Source organism: Cryptomeria japonica, chromosome 6 (genome assembly GCF_030272615.1).
Source record: "Cryptomeria japonica chromosome 6, Sugi_1.0, whole genome shotgun sequence".
NCBI classification, from domain to species: domain Eukaryota; kingdom Viridiplantae; phylum Streptophyta; class Pinopsida; order Cupressales; family Cupressaceae; genus Cryptomeria; species Cryptomeria japonica.
The window spans coordinates 624466607-624491150 of record NC_081410.1 but is presented as its reverse complement, the minus strand read 5'-3'; the positions used below and the strand labels follow the sequence as shown (position 1 = coordinate 624491150).

Below are 24544 nucleotides of genomic sequence, written 5' to 3'. Positions count from 1 at the left end.
ATCTAATCCTACGGGGTCGTGTTATGAAACTCTAAAAAAGCCTCTCTCATTTTTGGTAGACTCGGATCCAGTTGCTCGTGGCGACACTTTCTTGGTTGCGACAAAAAGCGTCAGATGAGTTCAATGAAAAGTTGCACAATGCCCCATCTTTCAATCCGCTCGTCACGACATGGAACCGTCAACTCATACACGTCAGGGTGGTCAGGTTTACGCTAGGAATGCCTTTGTTTTGCTGTCCAACTCGCCCAATCATTGCGGGCCACACCCTAGCAGTGAAATCGCCTAAGTGCTCAAGTTGCTCAAAGTTCTCAATATTTGGCATCGCGTTTCTTAGGGCCCGTTAATCATAAGAACAAGTGGTCTAATCCTACAGGATCATGTTAGGGCACTCTAAAAAATCCTCTCTCAGTTTCGGTAGACTCGGATCTAGTTGCTCGTGGTGACACTTTCTCAGTTGCAACAAAAAGCGTCAGATGAGTTCAATGAAAAGTACAATGCCCCATCTTTCAATCTTCTCATCACGGCACCGAACTGTTAGCTTGTACGCATCGGGTTGGTCGGGTTTACACTTGGAATGCCTTCATTTTGCTCTCCAACTCGTTTTATCGTTGCGGGCCACACCCTAGCAGCGAAATTGCTTAAGTGCATGCATTAGATGAATAGAAGTTTATGGGCTATGCAATTTTTTTAGAATGGGCATTGGTACAATGGTGTCTTACATTATCTAATTTTGGTTATTTCCATGTTTCTTTTATATGGTCTTATTTCAACTATAACTATTGAATTTGTGTTGATCTCCATAAGCTTGTGCCTTGGATTACAAACACATATTTAGGTTCAAAGCCTAAGTAACAATAAACTTTGTGCAATTATTCATTTAATAATTTGTACTGCAATTATGGATAACAATGATAAATGATTTGCATTAACCAAAAAGCTACAAATCCATGCAACATTGTATACCATTAAAACCATCAAAAATATCCAATACAGACAAATAGGCTTGCCAAAAGACATATGGACATAGAATTTCACGTATTCATAAAACAAAACATTTGTTCAAAATTGCTATAAAGGCATACAACATGGTATCCAATAAATTCAAATAGGGGCTTGCCAAAAGCCATATGGACATAGAATGTCACATATTCGTAATACAAAATATATGTTCAAAATTGTCATATAGACATACAACATGGTATCCAATAAAGTCAAATAGGAGCTTGCCAAAAGCCATGTGGACATAGAATGTCACATATTCGTAATACAAAACATATGTTCAAAATTGCCATATAAACATACAACATAGGACCCTATTCTATTCATTTCCCTCTAGGGGAAGGAAACAGATCATGAGATATCTTTGTCTGTCGAGGGGATGGAGATGTATACGATGCAGATGTCTTTCGAGTACGTCCACTCGACCTCCTCTCCAAAAAATTTTGTAACTCCACCTGATACCATGAAAAGAATGATGTTAGCATATACAAAAATTGAATTTTAGAATGACATATAACAGAATAGTCACTTACCACATACAAATAATCATGATGTTCATCCACAATAGGTGCATGTTCATGATCTGGAGTGACAAGCCCCTCTTGTAAGCATCACAATATAAATTAAGCTAACTACAAATGTCATTAAAATTTTCAATAACATATTATTAAGATAACAAATGTAATGCTAAATTTACTAAATTTACAAATATGTCTCATACTTTTGTTCTGTTAAAGCAGTTGAACTTGCTACTGCTGTAGCAACACTATGCTCCATTGACGCGCAAACAGCAGAAGGAGTCTCAGATGTCAACATCTGAAATTAAACAAAGTATATTGATTAATCACCAAAACTATCTATATTATTTAATAACAACATTAAAAATAAATTGTTTACCTTGGTGAAAGATTGTCGATGAAATACATTGCGAGGTGTTGATGTTGAAGCTCTAGCATCAAACTATTTGACATCCAAAATGAGTAATTAGAAAATCATTCACATAAGGTTAAACTATCTACATAAAATAATTATATTTCTTCACTCGTTGTATACATGTGGAGTCGACGAAGTCGTGAAAAAGGGTGCTACAGGAATGTTGTTAGTATTGTGAACACTTTGACCCTAATTTTTTATCATAATAATTTACTAATTTAGATATATTCTCAAATTTCCATATAAGATTTAATAAAAAGAATGAAATGAACTTGTAATGAAATTCACCTGGGTATCAATACCAAATGTTTCGTTCAGCAAGGATTATGTCATGACAATGTTCTTTGTAGCAAACTCCGCTCGTGCACGTGCATTCTCAGAACTATTAGGATCATAAGTGCAAAGAGAACCACAAGATTGACAAAAATGAGCTAGAACTCGATGCCTAGAAGAATCACCATCATCAATCGCATCACCCTCTACTAGAGGCCTCGCATACTGTATAAGGGTCTGAGTGAGTGAGCTAATGGAGTCTAGAGTTTTGACCTCAATACTCTCCTTCATAGGTCTATAATAACATGCTCCACCATAGGTCTGGCCAAGGGTCTTGGTGGGAGATTTGGGTCACGTTGTGCACCCTCTCTATCATGTGAGGAACCCCCACCTCTACCTTGGAAATCTAGAAAATCAAAATAGTTTGGGATCTCATTAAGGACAAACTCACAGTACAGTTTTCTCAAAAAGTATTGAGGTACCTCATGATTATTGCATGGGGGCTAATCAAATACCATCCACCACCTATCCCAAAAATTGTTCTTAATCCTTTCATGAGACACCAATGAATAGGGAATCTTCTACATCCAGGGTGTAAAGGTTGATTCATTTGAGGGTCTGTAAAAAGAGCACACAAGTCAAATTTATTAATTTTCTTTTTCTTCACTGTCGCATATGATAATTTGTCAGCATAAAATTGTTTTTGTTCTTCCTTCTTACTGGACCAAAAATTTATTTTCCCACTCATAGATTGTATGTGAGATACAATAGATTTCAAAGAACTTGCAAGGTTTGTCCTATGGGAGTTTGTTCCAGTGGGATCTTTTAGCCTTGTGATTAAACCTTCAAGCTCTTTTTGGCAATTTTCTATTTGACCTAATAGGTTTTCTTGTGTACCTATGGGATGTCTAGGGATTGTAGGAGGTTCTTGATGTGCTTCTTCTTCAATATGGTCTTCATGAGGAGGTGATTGAGTATTTTCAACATTTTCTTGTCTAATCTCATTTCCTGATAATGAAAATAAATTTAAATAAATAAATCTAGTTTAATCTTCAAATTAATTAAAAAAATGACAATAAGAAAATAAAAATACATACCTCTTTGTGCTCTTCGATGGTGTGGCGACATTTTGATGAGAGATGGACAACTTAGTGCCCAATATAAAGATTCTGCAAAGGGAGAGCACAAGAAAATGGCACCCTGAATCGCCAAAACGCGGGTTTGGGAATGCAGAATGCATCCAAAATGCGGACATGAGTTTTTTTAAAGTTTGAAATGCTCACAAGGCACGCGCCTTATGAGCATTTTTTATTTATTTTTAAGTGTGGCACCTTTATGGTACCACAACTTCGTGCATATACCCAGCAGTTGTAGCACTTCATGGTGGCAAAATAGGACCCTCTTTCTGATCCACTAGACCTTCCTCTACTAGAGTTTCTAGATCCCCTTCCTTTATAGTTGCTCTTGCTATTGGAATCCCCACTTTGCTCAACCAACTTGGATTCCCCTTGAGATCTTTGATCTACACTTCTTCTACCAAAACTACCTCTCTGACCTCTGCCATCTCTTCCCCTACCTCGGCCTTTGTTGCTTTGTTCTTGTTTCTTCTTGCTCTTTTCCTCCACTCTTAGTGCCAACTGATAGCACTTGTGCACAGTGTTGGGGTATAACAAGCTTAATTCCTCTTGAATACTCCATCTCAAGCCATTCAAGTATCTTACTACCTTGATGTTCTCATCCTCTACTACCTTGGATCTCAGACACAACTTCTGAAATTCCTAATTATAGCTACTCACATCCAAGTCTCTTTGCCTCAAGTTTTGTCTACTCTTGTGCAACTGGATTTCATAATCTTCAGGGATGTATGCCTCTTTCACCTTGGCTAACATGCCCTTCCAAGTAGCTATGGGGTTCTTGCCCTCTTTTTGCCTCTCTTCTTGGATAAATTTCCACCAAGTCAATGTTGCCCCTCTCAATCTAGAGTTGGCCACCTTCACCTTTTGTGCCTCACTGATTCCATCACATTCAAAATGATTCTCCAATCCCTCTATCCATTCTAGGACTACCTCTGGCTCCATTTTTCCACAAAAAGTGGCACTCCTTCTAAGGATTTTCCTCCTAAGGCTTTAATTTCTTTAAGGAAAGGTTATTCAGGTATAATAGGGTCTGGTTCAGGAGTACCATCATCTTCTACAACTTCTTTGCCCTTCCCCTCATTGACCTTTATTGTCACTTTCACAGTTTTGTCTTCAACTACGTCTAGTTTGCTCTCCAATTGTAGTAATCTTTCTCTGAGGAGCTGATTTTCTTCTTCTTGGTCTTCTACCTTATTTGCTAGCTCTGCATTGGTCACCATCCTTAAACTATTCTCTCCTACTAATTCAGTGACTGTCATATGCTGGCTTCTTCCCAAATCTCGGTTGCTCTGATACCACTATGATGGGGAGGTTACTCAAAGAGAGCTAATACCATGCTTAAGGACAGTTAGATGTTGTCCTAGTGGGCTTCATGCTTTGTTCATATTGTCTTCTAATCAATTTGGACACCTAATCTCCCTAGGATTGCTCCCAATCCAGATGTGTTTACTGATTGCTCAAGTATGGTTGAGATTCACCAGGGTAAATCCAACCTTACACTCTAAAACTCCTAACAAGTGCTTGCAGAGGTTGTGGCAAGTGTTTGTGATGTTTTCCAAAGTCAATCACTTGGTTTTGAGTGAGGTTTTCATTCTTTTCCCCATCGCTCCTTCCTCTTCCTACTTTCTAGGCCTAGTAGCCCTAGAGCCCCAATTAGCCCTACCTAACCGGTTTTTGTGGATTTTCTCCCAACTTCTCCAAAGACCCATACAAAATCTTTGTTGATCAGGATACCCTTTTGGAAGTACTTTCCAACTTCTAAATTTAGGAATCTCAATCTGACCGTACAAGTACGGAACCCGAGAAATGCTTGTTTTAGGTGATTTTAGGCTTGTTTTGGTCTTTTTCCAAGGTTTAGGTGTCTTCCTTGATTTGTGATGCCCCCAAATTCACACATATGTTCTGCCACACATCACGTAATCATCCTAGCCACTATGCAACTCCAACCCTGCTCATTCCTGCAAACACTTGCATATTCTCATTCATTTCCTAACTGGGCTATGACTGAGTTCGCCTAGGAAATGTTGCTCATTGGCCTTTCAATGACCTCCAAAGGAAAACAAAAGTTACATACATTGTACAAAGGTTCCATGGATCGATTCCCAAGGGTTATTGAGAAGAAATCAAAGGACTTCAAGCTGGAACCATGTTTGGGCCTCTCAAACCCTTACTCAGACCAAGAGCTTACAAAATGAGAAACTCAATTCAAACCTGCAATAAACTAATCAAATTGCTTCGTGAGCACTACAAGAACATGTAAAAAACAATAAGCAAGGTACAACAATGCAATCAATCCATTAAGTACGGATTGCTGCTCTAATTCTTGACAAAATGCAATGTAAAACTTCAACACTGGTCTCAAAATGTATTCCAATCTATTTCAGGCATTGAACAACCTCATTGCATTGACTCTCCAAGCTTTATATGTCATTTGTGGCCCAACTAACTCTCCATCGGTTCCCTAACCAACCTGATGCTCTGCAAAAAGGAGATTGTTAGGACAATGTAAAGTCGAACACAAACAACAAGCAACAAAACCAAGTGTTAGTGTTAGAAATCACAATTTAAACAATAGCCTGATCAAGCATATCAAGAGAAACACAACACATAAGATAGAAAGATTAATGAATCTAAGAAATGTAACAAGACATCTCCAAATGCCTTCCACCATGCTTGTAGCTTCTCCTCCCTTGTTCCTCTCCTCTCCAAGTTCCCAAATGAGTGTAGCTCTCAGTAGCTTTTTGTACTATTTTTTTGGATGTCTTGTGGAGATTCAAGATTATAAAATAAGAGCTCATGAAAATGCAAACATGAACAAGCTAAAAAATGAGATATTATCTAATCTAGTGTTAATTGTAGTCCAAAAGAGTAAATGTAAATGATTATGCTAAATGCTCTCTAAAATTCACTATAAGTTAGATGCATACAAGTTTTCAGGATCTAGATTATGAAGAAATGAGCTCTATTTATAGGTAAAATGGAGCAATGGAGGGTTGAGATTGAGTAATCTCAACAAGTGTCAAGATTGAGGGGTTTATGATCCATGTGAGGATTTTCAATCCAATCCCAAGATGACAAATGTCAACAAGAGATGGATTGAGAGGAGAGGGAATAAGCATTAAATGTTTGACATGACTTGAGGGTTAACTTGGGAGTTAAGGTTAATGTTGAGTTGAAAGAATAAAGCCATTATCCAATAAATAATGTCTTTATCTAATTGATAAACTCTTGTGCAAGATTTAGTGAGGATAACCATGGTCAAAGCAATAAATGCTTGAAAAGACCAATGGGTTAAATGAGGGTTGAGTTAGAGGTAAAGTCTAACCATGGAAGCAAGTGGATTTAACCATAAATGGTTATGTAAGAGCCATTAATGGTCTTGTAAGATCCATTAGTGGTTTGGAAGACTTTAGGGGTTAGCTTGTTGAACACATAAAGCAATAAATGTTTTTCAAAGACTTCACTATGGAGTCTTTGAGAAGTGACTTCAAGTTGCTTAGGAATGTGACAATATTTAGGGGATGGATTAGACTAATTAGAAATTATTAGAAAGTGGTTAGAAGGGTCTAGAAGGGGATTTAGGATTGCAAGTGGGTTTGATGGGTGAGGGAAAATAGGATTTAAATTAAAATAAAATTAATTTATTTCAATTTGTGATTGCAACTTGCATTTGTAGGAGAATGCAAGTGGGGGAGGAGGGGGGGGGGGGTTTAATGATTTCAATTATTTATTTGTTTATTTATTTAAAAGAGGAAAGGGGATTAAATTAAATAAATAGGATTTATTCATTTAATTGATTGTGAATTTGGTGTAATGAATTAATTAAAATAAATTGAATAATTTATTTAATTAATAGGAGAATGTTTGAGGATGACATAATTAAATGTTAATTTAATTAACTGTTGGCTAGTGGGTTTATTAATCAAATAAATAGCAAATATTCATTTAATTAAGTGGAAAGATTTTTGTGACTACACAACCCGTTGCACAAAAATGCAAAACGTTGCTCAATGTTGCAAAAAGTTGTCAAGCAACTTTGAAAATTTTTGCCAAAAAGTGCATTTTTGCCTTACATTCTTAATTTTATCCTCCAAACCATCTAAGATGACTAAAAACCATGACATTGACATGTCCCAATGCCAAACAAGGCTATTCAAGGCATTTTTCATCAAAATGCAAGATTTTGCCATTTTAGGCTTACAAGGGCTTACAAGCCAAAATTGAGAAAATGCATTGCCCTAAGGACATTCAATCTACCAAAACACTACAAAAACATAAAGAAGAGTCTTATTCACCACTCCAAACCAAACTATGAACAAACACACCAAAATGTAGAAACCGGACTCAAAACTAGGTGCTCCTGCACCACTTGCAACCTTTTCTCCTTTCACAAATGAAAATCATTCTAAAGCTATTCTTGGCCTTTGTAAAGGGTTTCCCGTTTCTCTTAAATTGACTATGTTGGCTACTTTAAAGTCTCTTGAGGAGGGGTTATCTCACTCTTATGTAAAGTGTTTGTATGGATTTTATGTGGGGGTTGGTACTAATGTTCACCATGCCCCATTCTCGGATGTTTTACTTCCCATTCATCACTCCTTATGCTAGTCTCAAATGTTGGTCTCATATCAACTGATATGGTCGAGTTTGGCCAGGGCATATTTCCAAAGGGGTTTCACTAAGTGTGGATGCTTATTTGTTGGGTGTTGGGGTGGGTTTCACCTCAATGGAGGTACCTTCTGTTGTTGTCTTTTGGTTCCCATCCTATCTTGTTATGGCTTTGGAACAGTGTTGCCTTGGTGGAGGATTATATCATGCCACAATCTATTATTTTGACCAAGGTTTCTTTAGTTGAACCCATGTCTAGTGCTTTTCTATGTTAGTTGAAGTTACTTTGTTTAGTGATGTTGTGCCTACTCCCTCAATTAGCACTTGCCTCTCATTAAGGGTTCTTGATGCCTTGGTTGACAAAGCCTCTCTTGCTTGGTGAATGCTCTCATAGGAGATTCTCAAGCTGCCATCCGAATATTGACGATGTTTGTAGTTGGGCTTTGAAAAGATGGCATGTTGCTAGTCAAATTCAAGTGGTTACTATATCAAATGGATTCTTCTTATTCTCTTGCAATCACTTCAAGAGAGTAAGCGTATTTTACAAGGAGGGCCTTGGTTCTTTAGCAAATCTATCCTCATGAAAAAATGGATTTCTAGATTTGATGCTTCCAAGGAAAATTTTAACTAGGTCCCCATTTGGGCGAGGCTCCCAAAACTCCATTTGCAATATTAGGATGAAGAGATCTTAAGTGATATTGCCAATGCCTTGGTTCTCTTTTTTCTATTAACAAGGTCGTTTTGCTATATTTTGTGCTATATTTTGTATCTCTGTGGATATTGGAAAGTTATTGCCTAACACAATTGAGCTTCACTCCAAGTTGGGTGTCTAGGAGCAAATTATCCACTTAGTCTTTCCTCACTAGTTTGCTATCATTGCCATAATGTTTGGCATTTTTCCCACTTATGCCATGATCTCAATGATAAGCTCCATACTCAGTCCAAAACGAGGAACTTGGTGATGAGCAATGAAGGAAATGTTTTGGGCATCTCTAGTGTGAACCATGCTACAAAATCTAAAGAATCTTCCTTGATGGAAAAGCAAGTTGTTGTGAGTCCTTTTGTTTATAGTTTTTTTCGTTTTTAGGTCAAGTTTTGGACTCCATTAGAGACCCTATGGGGATCCCCTTCTTAAGGAAAAAAGTAGTCCCAAAGCTTCTACTTTGGTTGAGATTGATTCTTCTAAGAAACTTAAAGTGAACCATTTGGGTCATACTTTACTCCAAAGCTCTTGGCTAAGTTTGACTTCAAACCTGCTTGAATGTGTTGGCTATTCATATGTTGTTTGTTTAGTTGTTTAGTTTGTTGGGACCTTTCTTTTCTTTTGGTACTTGTTGATTTTGTGTTAAGTTTTTTAGTCTCACCGTCTAAGAGATTCCTTTTGTTCTCCTATTTTATTAGATGTTTGAGATAGAAGCATTGAGTGGGGGCTTTGTAGGTACTATCATGCTATCAAAATTATTTCAAATCTCTTGTTGGTGATACCCCTATAAAAGCTTCAACTCTACAAGTGTATTACACCTTTTGATTACTAAATTATATATTGAATGTGTTCTGATATATTATTTTTTATGTTATATTGAATGTGTTATGATATATTATTTTTTATGTTTATTGCCTTGCACTTTATGATTAATTTAATTTTTACAAATACCTCCTTTCATATATTATCCTTAAAAAGGTTTGGAATACTAATTGTTGGCGCTTCACAATTTATCTTCGTTTTTCCAATGAAAAAAACAAATCAATTATGCTGCCATTTCAAGAGATGGTGTGATTAGGTAAAGAAATTACTAAGAATCCAGTTTCATCCATGTTTAGTAACAATTTGTATGCAGACTAGATTTCTGCAGTAATGCATGCATTCAAAATAATAGGTGAAATGTTGAACTAAAACAATATTTAATGTGAATAAATTTATGATATGTTCCCTATCTAAATATAGGGATTCACAATATATTTTAAATAAAATTTTAAAACAAAAAGCAAATTTCATCCCTAACAGCATAAATGTCTATTCATGAGTTTAATTCATGAATGTCTCAAAAGAAAGTCGTCCTCTACAAGAGGATTATAATGGTTATCAACATGGCCCTTAGATCTGATATTGTAGGGAAGCTACTAATAACACATTTCCAGCTGCACACAATGAACATATATTATTTTGGAAAAAAATTCAAATGCTAACCATAAAACCTCATTTAATATTTCTTCTATCTAACTATGTGATTTGAAGAAAGGCATATTCCTTTGAAGCAGCTGCTCACATAGGTCTGCATCTGCCTCAAACCAAGGAAAACTATGTGGAGGATCAAACAGAAAACCCTGTTTCAGAAGACCTAAATGTCGAGAGTACAATACTTGTTGTGATGTCACAGGGAGCCGAATAGACTCATATTCAGCCAATGCTGTAGAAATCTTGTCAAAGCCCCACTTTGCAATTGATTGACCCAAAACACTTGCATCCATGATTGACATGTTTGTGCTTCTGACTCCATGGGGGGAAGTTGGATGTGCAGCATCACCCACAAGCACCACATGACCCCAAACAAATTGCTTTAGTGGTTCTCGATCATATAAAACATTTATGAATGGTTCTGGGGTGGCCTTTATAAGAGCGGATAACTCTGGTACCCATGTCTCACTGGCTTCTTCATGCATCTTTTCAATGGCAATCTTGTCTACTTTTGCAGTTAACGAGTTCATCTGAGAAAGAAAGAGAAAATTGCAGCTCATAAGTTTCTTTGTAAAACAAAACAAGAGCATTATGAAGTTTGTTCCAAAGGCAATCTGAAGATACATAAAACCCAAGTTAAAATTTGAGATCCAGTTCCACTTTTTAATGTGGCAATGGAACTGGAAAGGTACATAAATGATAAAACTATCCTGGCATAAGCCCTGTATCAGTGTATGGTCATTCAAAAGAGAGTGAATAGATATATATGTATATCGTTCCAAATAATAAATATAAAGGACAAAAATGGATAAAATGAACAGGCTCTTGGTTACAAACTTACAACAAAATTATGGTCACAGCAGCTAAAGAGTCATTCATGATGACAAGAAAAATATTGGCAATTCAACACTATATCAAATGATTTCTCTTCCCTAAGTAGATCTTGTTACTCGACAAAAAATCAAAAACTTGCACCAGAATGAACACTCAAATTAGGAAACATTTTTGTATGGGATCTCATAGGCATGAGGTGCCTGGGTAGAAATGAATGTCATTTATTTATTCACTTGGCAAACAAAAAAATGCAGAAACGTTTGTTTAAAACTTTAAAAGACATAAATACCTGCATATGAGGTTCAGGTTGATTAACATACCAAAGCCAATTAATCCTTTTACCATGCAACTCGTAAAACACAGAATGACTCCCCTTGGCAAGATCAAAATACAAACATTTGCCAAGATCAGGGTAAACTTTCTTAATGGAAGCAACCATCTCAGGTGAATCATTCTTGGAATAATCAAAGACACCTCGCCATGCACAATAGCCTAAATACCTGCACAAGTGAAATTATGTTTATGTTCTCAGTCTCTACAATCAAGTCTTAATTGGCATTAATCTTTATGATATCTCTTGCAAAATTTACAGTGTGCTCATTATAAAATTCAAAACTTCAATTAGTTCTCTAAAATTTACCTTCCGCTAAAGGTTTCTCAAACAAAATAGCAATACTTGCAGAAGACATGTATTCTGCGAATAAATTATAATTTAGAAAAGAATGCCAAATATATCTTGAGGATATAGAGAAATTTGTTACTTCGTGTAATTGATTAAACCCATTTCTTTGGACAAAATGAAAATATAAAAAGGAAATAAACTTTAGAATTGTACTGCTTGTGTCAAAGTTAACCCACACTTATTAAGATGTCTGAGTTCAAAGTTTTTCTGTGGAGAATTTCTCAAATGGCATAATATGTACAGGTTTCTAAAGGCCAAGACATCCTGACCATCCCAGAATAAGACATGATTGCAGGAGGAATTACATCATCACCATGAACCTTTGAAGGTCGATTGTCTCTCTTCTGTGTACCTGGAAAGAGGATTTATCCTGCTTAGTTGGATGGGTGGCACCTCAAGCTTTTAGTATCTACTCAAACAAATAAGGGGTCTAGGATTGGAAACTAGAAATGTTTGCATGGCATATGGTCATCAATAATCCAAGCCTTAACTTCAAAGCTTGGCTATGGAGATAGCGACTTGATATTGAAGCTGATGCTGGACTAAGAAGCCCACAGCTGAGTAGAAGATTACATCTAATGCTAATGATGACCCAGGAGTTCGAGCTATTACCTACATCAAGCTATTAGTCTCTATTAAGAAACTTGTGGCGATTCGATTTGTGTACTCTGATATCTGTCCAGAAAATGCTTTCTTTGTTTCCCCAAGAGGTTGCAACCTTTAAATTTAGGCACTAGACACCACAAAGATCTCCAAGGCTGCTACATTGATCACATCCTTATTTCAACTGATTTCAACTAGAAGCATCAAGCTCCCTGTGGCTACCATTAACATAGTAGAAGCTTAACTGATGTACCTAAGAGTCTATTTATTTAGAATACCCCATATTGTTAAACCCTAATAACTGAGAGTGTTGAATGCATCATGTCAAAATCCCTGGGCAAAGGCCATATCACTGTCAATGTTGACCTCTTCTGAAAGAGTTTCAACCTTAGATAATATGAGGGCTTCTCTTGAGTAGAGTTGTCATGTCCCTGAACTAAAACAGATCATAGACCACATTTATAATATTTGGGTGACTTAAGGAATCGCCATCTCCCTTAAGCCGACCCTTGCTATGATACCAATATTATTAAAAAACAACTTGTACCTAAGCACCCAAGTTAAAAAAATATAAAAGTTTTAAAGTAGCGGTTATGAAATAACAAGGCCTAGATTAATAAAGCAGCGATTAGAGGCATTTGTTATGAAGGCAACGCTTGTGTTATGAAGGCAGCGATAATGATTCAGTTTGTTAAGGATTGTTAATAAAGGGACATCACCCTTTGTGAGAAGTCGGCCCTCGTTTGAATCAACACCTCCATTCATTTGGGAAAGACATCCAGAAGGGATCAAAGAATGGAATAAGGAGGAGGTCAAAAATAAATAATCTGAACTCGAGATTGTTTTGGATGTGAAATCAGGAAATAGAAAATAAAAAGCAGAAGTCTGATTTGTGAATCAGTAAGTTGTCTATGATATGAATTTAGGAATGAAATAATTATTCATTGCTGAAATCATCGATGGGTGGGATCTGATAAGGATAAGAAGGCAGCAAGAAATTGGAATATTAATCTGAAATTATAAAGCATTAAAATGTAGCAAGCTATTATATTTGTGAAGTAATTGGTATGCCACATGTTTGAATCCAGTATTTCTTAGTTTGTGAATTTAGTAAAGAACATATTTATTTATTTATTTATTTAATTAACTTGCCAATCCATCAAGAATCTTAGATTAGTACTTATTGATTTGATTTTTATAAAGCAATAATATTAGGAAGTCGCGAGGAAATATAATAGGGAGATGCAGGAGTACGGGTTCTCTCAATTAAGTAGACCACCCATTGAGTTGGATTACTTGTGATCCAAGGGGTCAGATTGACTTGGTTAGTTGTTTGGCACTCCTAGGCTTAGTTGTGGAGGACAGTCTCCTGGTGCCCTATGGTGCTTTCCCATCAAGTTTCAAATATGTTTGGTTATTAGGAATAAGCTGTAGGGTGCATCTAAGAGATGCTTACAACAGCAATCTTCATTATCATTTTGTTTGATGTTAATTGATTATTATTACTAAATTCAATTGCTATTGTGTAATTTAGTGAAAGACTACTCTTGTAAATAAATTGTATTGTTGGAATTGCTATTTTTTGGGCAAAAACCAGGCATATCCTAAATGGGGACATTTCAAGAGTGCTTTTCTATCTCTAGCTCCAAGGGAACTCAACAGATCGTTTTAGCCCAGGTCACTCTCTAGATGACAACAGCAGACTTAACTGGCAAATAAAAGCTGTTGGTAGCAGAACAAATTCTCCTCTAATGTTGACGAGTGACAAGGAGTACAAGTTCTCCACTCTTTGTCGTATTGCTAATCTGTCCTAAGGAGGAGTACAAGTTCTCCTACAACAATCACCACCATAGGAAGGGGCATGTCCTTCCACCATCGAAGGAGGAGTATAAAGGAACAAACTCAGCATCCAAGGTAGGACATCGAACAGGATCAGATCTGATATAGATAGCCGGATTCATTTATTCAAAGGTTTAATATTATAACTGTGATTTGGTACGAAGTAATAATTTATGTGGTTGACAACATAATGAATATTATTTATAATTACTCACTTATAATCAATATATATGCAATCTAGGAATCTGATATTATTATTTGATCTCTTATATATGGAATATAGGCAATAATGTATAGATCTTTATATGCCGGTTTAAATGCTGCAATCAACCATAGGGATCGTAAGGGAATACAAGGAGGGGAAACAGTTATGAGGTCCTCTTCTGAGCACACCACCTCATGGTGGTGACGGATAGTCCCATGAGGCCAAGAGGGTGCAAGGAGTGCCCCGCCCTTGGGATTAGCAGGGAAGGATGTTCCAGACACCCTTTTGCAGTTTCCCCAAACCTCTACCACGGTTGACCATTGGATTAAGGAACTCCAATCATAGGGAGGAGAATAAGGGTGACAAGAAGAGGGGAACAGCTATAGGATTCCTCACTAGGTACACCCCCTCATATGGATGGCAAAGGGCCACATGATGGCCAAGATGGATTTGTATATCCAGTCTTGGGCCTAAGGTAGAGGATTGTTTAAGACACCCTAATATGCCCTCTTATCCTAACTCTCCTATGGTTGAATTCCATCAAGAAATTAGATTTATCTTATGATTAAGTTAATGTTAACCCTAGTGGGAAAGATCTATGCTTTGACTTAAAATAATGTTTCTAATAAGGAAGATCTATTTTATGCATTATGTTTCAATGTTTTCCTGCCATGTTTGTAGGATCTCAACCAGTTAAATGATGTCACTAACTCTATTCCATTTCTTGATTATACTTGGAAATTGTGATTTAGGGTAAAAACTAGGACACACACAAAAAGGGGACATTACATAATATCTTTAATTCTATTTCACTGTATTGCAGGGACTGTACTTTTTTTTGGCTAATGGCATGTATTTTGTAATTTTATAGGGTTTACAGTTTATACTTTCAAAGCAATCATGATCTGTGCAGAAGCATAATTTTTAATTCCCTATCAAGGGAAACCCTTGCGAGCATCTATGTTGATAATTTGCAATTCAACGAACACAAGTGCAAATTTTATTTTGCAAAAGATATCTCTATATTACTTTCAAAACATTGCTATTTCTTGACTACTGATTTTGGACCATGAATTTATCATAAACCCCCCAAAGAACAAAGTTCTTATAGGAGACCTTTGATGAGACCTGCAAGTAAATTCCAAACATTTTTAAAACATATGTTTCATTTGCTAGAGGATTTGCTCATATGTACCATCCTAGAAACTTCATCTCTGGTGTGGATAAAAGCACTAGAAATGGTTCCAGAGAAGCAAATGGCATTTGAACAATCAGAATTTGAGTCAATTTCCAATGCTTTTTGTAGAGTTGGAAGATTAAACAAAGACATTTTTATTTTAAACTTTCTACTTAAGTTTCTGACATCTGTTAAGTTTGGATCAGCAATGAAGTATAACCGATCTGTTGTAGGTATATACTTTGATTCTTATCTATCAACTATAGTCATCTATTATTAGAGTTATCCAATATTGTGCGATCGATCTGTAATCAATACATATAATTTGCTGATGGTGAAATACGATCTGGTTGCCTCTGCTGTATTTATATATTCGATATGTCATAGATCTGATATTGCTCACCGTATATGCTATTCGTTCCTTATCAGTTGAATTCGGTCAGATGTGCTGTTCTCTCTTAATCTCTGATGCAGGTATAACAATTAGTATGCATCGATGGGTGACGTTGTCAAGAGTCATCGTTCTTTGGAGAGATATGACAGTCACAAGATATCGCACCCATTCACTAAGCATGGCGAACAAGACATTAGTAATAATTATCAAATCAATTTAACAATAATAATCATAAATAACATAATGATATATATTATTAAATGTTGAAGGCCTTCAGGCCAATTTAACATTTAATTTTATCCGACTGAAGCTATAAATCATCAACAACATCATTTCCATTGGGAAAAGATGCTATTTCCCACTCTTCACCCATTTCACTTATTTTTTGTGTTGGTCAGCACCATTATATCAAGGGGCAATACAAACTTGGTTGGGCACTTCTTGTTGACCCGAGACGTGAACAAAAACCCAGGGGATTACAACTGACTGCATCAACTCAGTCATTAATGGGGTCACAGGGAGATGAATTCCAGATCTTATTCCTGGTGTAAATTCATTCCCACCATGGAGTCTGGCTTGATGGACCTATCTCCGTTTCATGTCATTTTTAAAGAAGCATAGCCCAGTTTTCCGTCATATCCTGACCCCACTCATCCCTGACAGTACCCTTTCCATAAAAACTATGCATTTCCATTTCTTGATACAACCTGGATTTTTATATATAAGGCATATGTAGAAAGAAATATAAAGGAAAATCCATCATTGATTTTCACTTGATAAGCCACTTCTGAATTTCTTTTTGCTATTTGAAACTTCTCATTTTGAAATTTGAACTTGTGATCAGGGTTCATGTCCAGCCCATGCTTACTAGTTACTAGAATGTTCTCTTCAGATACGATATGCACAGGTGATCAAAGATATATATTATGCAAGATAGTTCTGGGTTAAATAACTCAAGGAATTTAAGATTCAGTATTTCGATTATTACCATTGGACCTATCATGAAGGAAAAGATTAAAATGAATTCTTAAAAGATTCTTCTTGGTTAGACCGCATAGATTGATGGTTAGATATTACAGTTGAATAGAATCCTCCACTGTTGGCATGTATGCCTTTGTTGGAACAAGTTTCTAATTTTTAGAACACCCACAATAGCAATAATCACAAAACAGAATCCCAAGCGCCTCAAGTGGAGGATCTCAGCAAAATGCAAGAGGAATCATCCTAACCCCCAAATAATATAATTTCAAAATCTTACAGCCATAAACCCCTTACTCAATTAGATGTTGACTCAAACATCCGATCTATTCATGGTCATATAAAAAAAGAATCAAATCATAAAAATAAAATAAAATTCAATTTACTGTAAACTGGGCACTACCTCATGTGCTGGTGAGGCACAAAATGCTTCCTAATAAGAGACATGGATCCATCTGCGGCAACCAGCAAATCCACATCCACCACAACTGTTTGCCCCGTCTGAGCCACCTTCACTTCAACTCTAATACCCAATCCATCACCATCATCACTCTGCTGAAATGAAACAACCTCATGACCCCAATGTACTGTATCCCTTGGCAGCTTCTCATACAGCATTATGTGCAAATCAGCTCTGTAATTGAAATTCTCATCTCTAGCTAACACTCGGTGGCATTACTCTTGCTGTCAGTTGCTTGATTCTGCTAACATAGGATCAAACCCAAAAAGAATTAATAAGTGGGTATATGATACCAGATCAACATCAAACAACGACCAAACCAATAAAAGTTTCCAAGTGATGTGAAGGTAGGGGTGTGAAAATGATTGGAAACGAAATGTGCCCTGTTCGATGATGAGAGGAAGGGTGGAATCCATAAGTTGTTAATGGAGGCCCCATTCAGCCAGAGCTTGGCATGTCTGGGGGTCCAAGCCCAGCCCTACTCCAGCAGGTTTCAAGGTCCGATCCTTCTCCAAGACACGCTTGCCTACAGCCTGCTGAAAAAAGAGTATGAGCACATGCCAGGCCGGCTATGCTGCCTCCTACCACAACCACCTTCATCTTTCTATCCCTAGTCTCTCATACGTTTAGCTATGTCTGTACCTTTCGAAGCCCAAAATTTAGGCTCTGAAATTCCCCTCCTTTCTTTGTTGCCATTGTGATCAAGGATATTGTTTTTCATTGTCTGAAGAGACCATGTGGGTGAATGAGGCGTGAGGTTAAAACATAACAATGCCATCTTTAAATTCTCTCTACATTTAATCATTAAAGGTTATTAATCAAGGTAAACCAAGAAAAGAAAAGGATATAATGAGCTTGCTACAGTTTGGATTTGGCTTTGCTTGCTTTAGTTGCTGCAATTTTTATGTCAATGTGTTTCTTTTTTTCTCCTATTTATTACTAGTTTTGTTTACTTGATCAGCTTTCATAATTTGTAGTATTATTATTATAATTCAAATGATTTTAATAGTTTTGATTTTATAATCGTTGGAGCTAATGGTTTGATAATGTATGGAGATGGTTTCACCACAAAAGTAGTCTACCAAATTCATTTTCAAAATATTTCACAAGTTATGTATTTTGAAACACTTTCAAATGTGATCATGTCCATCCTAACATTTGATAGTGCTTATCTTTTGAAACACTTTCAAATGTGGTCATTGCCCATCTGGACATTTGATAATGCCTACATCTGATTTGAAAATTTTATTTTGATATGATAATTTATTTGGAAAATTCCTCCTAAATATATGCTTAAAAAATAGGTTAACAAGACTTGTTGTCTAGAATATCACAAAATAATTTTCCCTTTTTTGTTTCATTTAAAACTAGTCATATATAAGCCATTATCAAACATAAGATGGGTCTATCAATAAATCTTTTCTTCTTTTCACACCCTGAACTCATTTCCTACTTAATTTTCTGACATCATTACTATTAGAAAAACATTCTAGTTCCAACTCTGTACCCATTTCATTTATTTATTTATTTATTTTTGTGTTGGTCAGCACTGTTTTATTATATCAAGGGGCACTAAAAACTTGGTTGGACACTTCTCGTTAACCCTAGAGGTGAACAAAATCCAGGGGAGTACAATTAACTGCATCAACTCAGGCATCCATGGGGCAGAGAGCCCACAGGAGCTGAATATCAGACGTTATTTCTGGTGTACATTCCTTACCAATGTACAGTCTGGTTTGATGGACCTATCTCCGTTTCATGTCATTTCTAAAGAAGCATAGTCCAGTTTTCCGCCATTTCCTGACCCTAATTATCCCTGACAGTCTACTTTTCACACTTATTTTATTAGACTGCTGCTGTTTAATTTATTTTGACTAGCCGTCACTGTTCAAACATCCGATATATTCATGGTTATATAAAAAAAATCAAATCAAAAACATTAAATGAATCAGATTTATCGTGAATTGGGCATTACCTCCTGTGTTGGTGAGGCACAAAATGCTTCCTAATGAGAGACATGGAACCATCTGCAGCAACCAGCAAATCCCCATCTATCTCAATTGTTTGATCTGTCTGAGCCATCTTCACTTCAACTGTGACACCCAATCCATCCCCACTCTGCCGAAACGAAACAACCTCGTGACCCCAGTGCACTGTATCCCGTGGTAGCTTATCATACAACAATTTGTGCAAATCACTCCAATGGGCAGCCCTGCAATTGAAATTCTCATCTCTAGCAAGCACTCGGGTGGCTTTACTCTTGCTTTCAGTTGCTTGATTCTGCTAACAAAGGATCAAACCCCAAAAAAATCAATAAGTGGGTATGTTACTGGATCAATATCAAAGAACGACCAAACCAATGAAATTTCTAAGTGGGTATATAAAGGGATGGGGTGTGAACAATGAACATGATTAAAAGTAAGACAAACGTTACCTGGTCGATGGTGAGAGGAAGGGTGGAATCCATGAGTTGTTGATGGAGCTGCCATTCAGCCAGAGCTTGGCATGTCTGGGAGTCCAGGGCCAGCCCTGCTCCAGCAGATTTTAAGGTTCGAGCTTTCTCCAAGACAATCACTTGCTTACAGCCTGCTGAAAAAAGAGCATGAGCACATGCCAGGCCGGCCATGCTACCTCCGACAACCACCACCTTCATCTTTCTCTCTTATTTTCTCATCTCTCATACAAATTTGCCCAAAAATTAGACACTGAAATATCTCTCCTTGCTTTGCTTCCATTGTGATTACGGATGTTGTTATGGTGTCAAAACACGGATGTTGTTATGGTGTCAATACACGAATGCTATCTGTGGCGATAGATTCTCTCTACATTCAATAATAAAAAGTTTATCCAAGGTAAATGAAGAATGGAAAAAAATTTAAAAATCAAATTTTGTTTTCCTATCTGTGGCGATAGATTCTCTCTACATTCAATAATAAAAAGTTTATTCAAGGTAAATGAAGAATGGAAAAAAATTTAAAAACATAATATGAGGTGATTTTTTGGGGGTTGGGGTCTATACGTGTCTTAAAAAATAAATATGGGATTCAGTTGACCTTACCAACATAGGTGTATCTTATCCCCTACACGAGTTGTCAAGGTGTGCACATACGAGATGCACATACCTTACCTTTATACAATTTGAATTTATGACCTTTCTTTTAAGAATACAAGTTCTTCACCTTTAGGGGAAGGGTAACAATAGTGGACACCTTTTTGTCAACCCAACCCTTAGTAGTAGATTGGAAAGGAGCCCAAAAAATTGATAATGAAAAGTCATTAATGAATATCACATGTACCAATAGTGGATAATTTTTCAGCGTTTTTGCCCTTTATTAGCTCATTTGTGCACCACTATTGGCCCATTTGTGCACCACTACTAGGACATTTGTGCAACTACTGGGGCATTTGTCCATTACTACTGGACTACTACTGGATATTACGAGTTATCTACTATTGGCTTTAAGGTGTTTATGTATGGGACGACACTTTTAAATGACCACTTTTTGACCTTTCCGCATATAAAGATTTCCATAGCATGCATTGTTACTACCCATAAGTCAAATCCTTAGTTATAAGCAGTTAAGGTGTATATGGAGACAACCAGAAAAAAATTTGAAATCCGACGTACAGTTTGAGAGTTCCATGTGCATGAAGTTAGCTATGTCCACTACTGGTACGCTTCCCTTAGGCCAAGTGTTAAAATGGGTGTTGCTAGAGTTTAGGTATGGCTTTACTTGTGTTAGTGGATGTAATTATTTATTTCATACTCCTTTTTATTTTTTTATTTATCACAATTAATTTTTTTTAAATGTTTGTAGGCTAAATGGTTATAAATTTTATGAATTTAGTATCCATTGTTGAAGTTGATACTTTGATGGTGCATACAGATGGTTTAATAGTAAAAAGCATTCAAGAAGTTCATTTCCAAAGCATTCCACAAGTTATGTCTTATTAAATGCTTGTAACTGTGGTCATGCTCAACTTCACATTTGATAGTATTTGTAAACGATTTGAAAATTTTACTTTAAGAGAATACTTTGTTCGAAGGATAACTCTTAAAGGAATGCTTAAAAAATAGGTGAGCTAAACTTGAGTCTTGCATGGGATCCACCCTGGATGTTGTCTAAATTTTTACAAAAAGAGTTATTTTTTTTTTAATTTTGTTAGTCACTCATACAAAAGTCGTTCTCAAACATGGCCCTTGGTTTATCTACTCGCCCCTTCTTCTTTTCACAACATGGACCCGAAACTTGATTGTCTCTCAAAGAGAGCTCTTCACATCTTTGTTTGGATGGAGTTCTTAACATCTTTATTTGGATGGAATTTCTCAAGTTACCCTTGTCATGCTATAAGTTTTTAGATAAAAGAGTAGTATTTTTAGCAGTGTTATTTGTGTTGAGCCTAATAATTTTTTTAGCCTACCCAAAAAAATGCATTTGCATTTAAATTAATATTTCTTACACTCTAAAAGAGTTTCTTGAGATTCAAATTGGTCAAATGATACACACTCAATGTGTCCTTTATCTCAATCTGCTAAGCAATGATTTCAAGGGCCAATCCATTTATCATAAGTTTAGAGATTATCCCATTATCACTCCTTAAACTAAAACCATTCCTAAACTTACAAATGATGCTCCCTCTCCAAAGGAGGATGCATGGACAAGAATTGGGAATTGGGGCAAGAATGTTTGAAATACTAGTAATGGTGGTACGCCACCAAAAGCCTTGACTCGTGATGGTGGAGCATCACCTAAAAACCAAGGTGGTATTATTTACAAATCCTTAGGATAATAGGAAAGAAATTGTTCCTTCCAAATGTTAATCGTCAAAAGAGGCAAATAAACCTAGGATTTCCATGTCCCCACTTCTCACCTTTGTATTCTCCTCTCAAATAGACACTTTTATCCATTCACCATACTCTTCTCTAGTGATCCCATGACAATATCATAATCTAACTACGAATTTGGAAGAGAGTTAGTATTTTTCTAGATAAAAGAAGGCACATTCGACTTATAATCTAGCTAGATAGTTTCAATGTCCTTCCAGAAATGCAACCCTTGATGAGGTGGACAATGAGGATATGAGTCTTGATGTTTATTGATAAAATATACCTCTCAAAAAAGTGAGAGACATTCAACAAAGATTTTCAAATTTAGACATTCTTTGTTTGCAAGAGGTTAAAATTTCTAGTTTTCTCCTTTCTACTATTTGTCATGTCATTTGGTCAGATAGTCATTTTTTATGTATTAATCATGAAGCTAGTCATGGTGGTGTTGTTACTTTACTCTCTTCTAAATAGAAGCTACATTTAATTGGCTATGAATGTGAATTCACAAGTCAAACATTATAGACTCTTTTCAATATTGATAATCAATATTTATGCTTCAAATGGTGTTGTTGAAAGATATTATCCTTGGAGGTGGATCATTGATTCAATTCTTATAGCCACTTAGGTCATGTGTGAAGATTTTAATATGGTGCAAGTGGCACCCAATAAATGTGTCATTTTTCGTATATATTAGACAAGTGGTGAAACATAAGCCCAATATTACATGCATAATAAATTGGAGTTTTATGATCCTAACATTGGTTTTCATTGTGACCAACCTCCTTACTATATGTGGAGTAATCTTCATCCTATATTTGATAGTGTTTACAAATATCTCGGCAAGGTCATGTTATCATCTCAATCTTTATATTAATTTGATATATGTTTCCCATTGCTAATGGAGCCTCTAATATATATTGTTCTTTTAGACCACTTTTCCTTATAGGTTTGCATTGAATAGCAATTTTCCAAGCCAAAATTAAAAAGACTCAATTCTTCCTAAACACATCCTTGTTGACTCAGCAATACATACCTTCCCATATTTGGTGTGTCTACAATTTAGAACCAATGCACCGAACATGCATCCCACTCTTTGTGTATTTATGGACCACTAGCTAACATGCTTCCATCATATCCCCTATGAGCCACTAAGCTTGAATCACAACCCTCAACTCCTACTCTACATTGTCAATTAAAGAAGTTAGTTGATAATCACTCTACTAAAGGAGATCAAGTCAAAGATCATCTTCACTAGATTGAAATTAGAGAGAGTTGAACTAAAAAGTTATATAAATCTTTGTGTGCTCATCATAGTTCTTAATCTATTAGAAGAATCAAGGAATGTTAATATATTTTAATAGAGCTTTTTTTATCACCTAGATTTTTGTGTGTCAAATTATGAGTAGATTTTCAAAAATCGAGGCAAGACTCCTAAATGAGATATTGCACTTTAACAATGTTTGTATATGGTCCTTTATCAAGTTACACACTCTCAAAGAGCTCTTTATGAGAAACTTCTAATTAAAGCTAACCTATGTGAGGATGTTTTCTACATGCCTAATAATAAATACCCAAGCTATAATGGGTTTTCTTGTGAATTTTGCAAAGCCTTATGAGATATGATTGGTAAATATCTTCATAAAGTCTATCTTGAAAGATTTCATTCTAACTTTTTACATAACATCATCAATAAAGGAAGTATCGAGTTTATAAAAGATTGTAGAGGTTCAAAATATATTTACAACTAGAGATCACTCATTTTGGTTAATCTCTCTAAATAATTGTCAAAAAACTTTCTCTCAATCTATTCCATCTTCTCTCTTTATTTATTCACCTTGAGGAAACTATCTTCATCAAATCCAAGTACATTAAATTGACAACATTATTGTTTTGTGGGTTGAAATGGGCTAGGCATTCTCAATAATAATCCATTTTTTAAATGATTTCTTTTGCTAAACCCTATGACCACATAGAGCAACCTTTTATCCTTGTTATGTGTTAAGATTTAAGATTTGGCCTTTGGTTTATACACTTAGTTTAAATACTATTTGTTAACACTTCTACTTGCATCACCATTAATGGCCATCCATCCAATGCTTCCAAATTGTTTTCCTCTATCCACCAAGGATGCCCTTTGGCTCTTCTTTTGTATATGTTGCTTTCTAAAACCTTCTTATATCTTTTAGTTAACGTTATGCCACAAAACCTTGTTAAACCTATATGACTCTACCTAGCTCTTCTAATTAGCTAGGCAATGTTCATTGTATTGATGATTCATTTCTTTGTTTACTAGAGAAGGAAAATAATATCAAATAGGTTCTCCATTTGCCTAAATTTATTTTACAAAAATTTAGGATCCAACATTTAGTTGCAATAAATTTAATGCTACAAGTATTCATGTTTACCTGTATCTTTTGGGCTT

General features: G+C 36.0%; 1 protein-coding gene across 1 annotated transcript; it reads right to left on the bottom strand.

Annotated features, from left to right (window-relative positions):
* Positions 1-9950: 9950 nt before the first annotated feature.
* Positions 9951-20093, bottom strand: LOC131048623 (uncharacterized). The gene is made up of 4 exons (XM_057982656.2): positions 19729-20093; positions 19270-19574; positions 11246-11456; positions 9951-10652 (listed from the first exon to the last, which is right to left on the bottom strand). Exons 1-4 carry the CDS (start codon positions 19945-19947, stop codon positions 10164-10166), a joined length of 1224 nt encoding a protein of 407 aa, XP_057838639.2. The 5' UTR covers positions 19948-20093; the 3' UTR covers positions 9951-10163.
* Between the last annotated feature and the right edge of the window lie 4451 nt (positions 20094-24544).

Bases quoted from the DNA above. Each gene is read 5' to 3' on its own strand.
- LOC131048623 (XM_057982656.2), bottom strand. From the start codon at position 19,947: ATGAAGGTGGTGGTTGTCGGAGGTAGCATGGCCGGCCTGGCATGTGCT. The intron at 19,575-19,728 runs GTAACGTTTGTC...CTTTGTTAGCAG, and splicing joins TTCCTCTCACCATCGACCAG to AATCAAGCAACTGAAAGCAA. The intron at 10,653-11,245 runs GTATTTATGTCT...TTTCTTTCTCAG, and splicing joins AACCTGAACCTCATATGCAG to ATGAACTCGTTAACTGCAAA.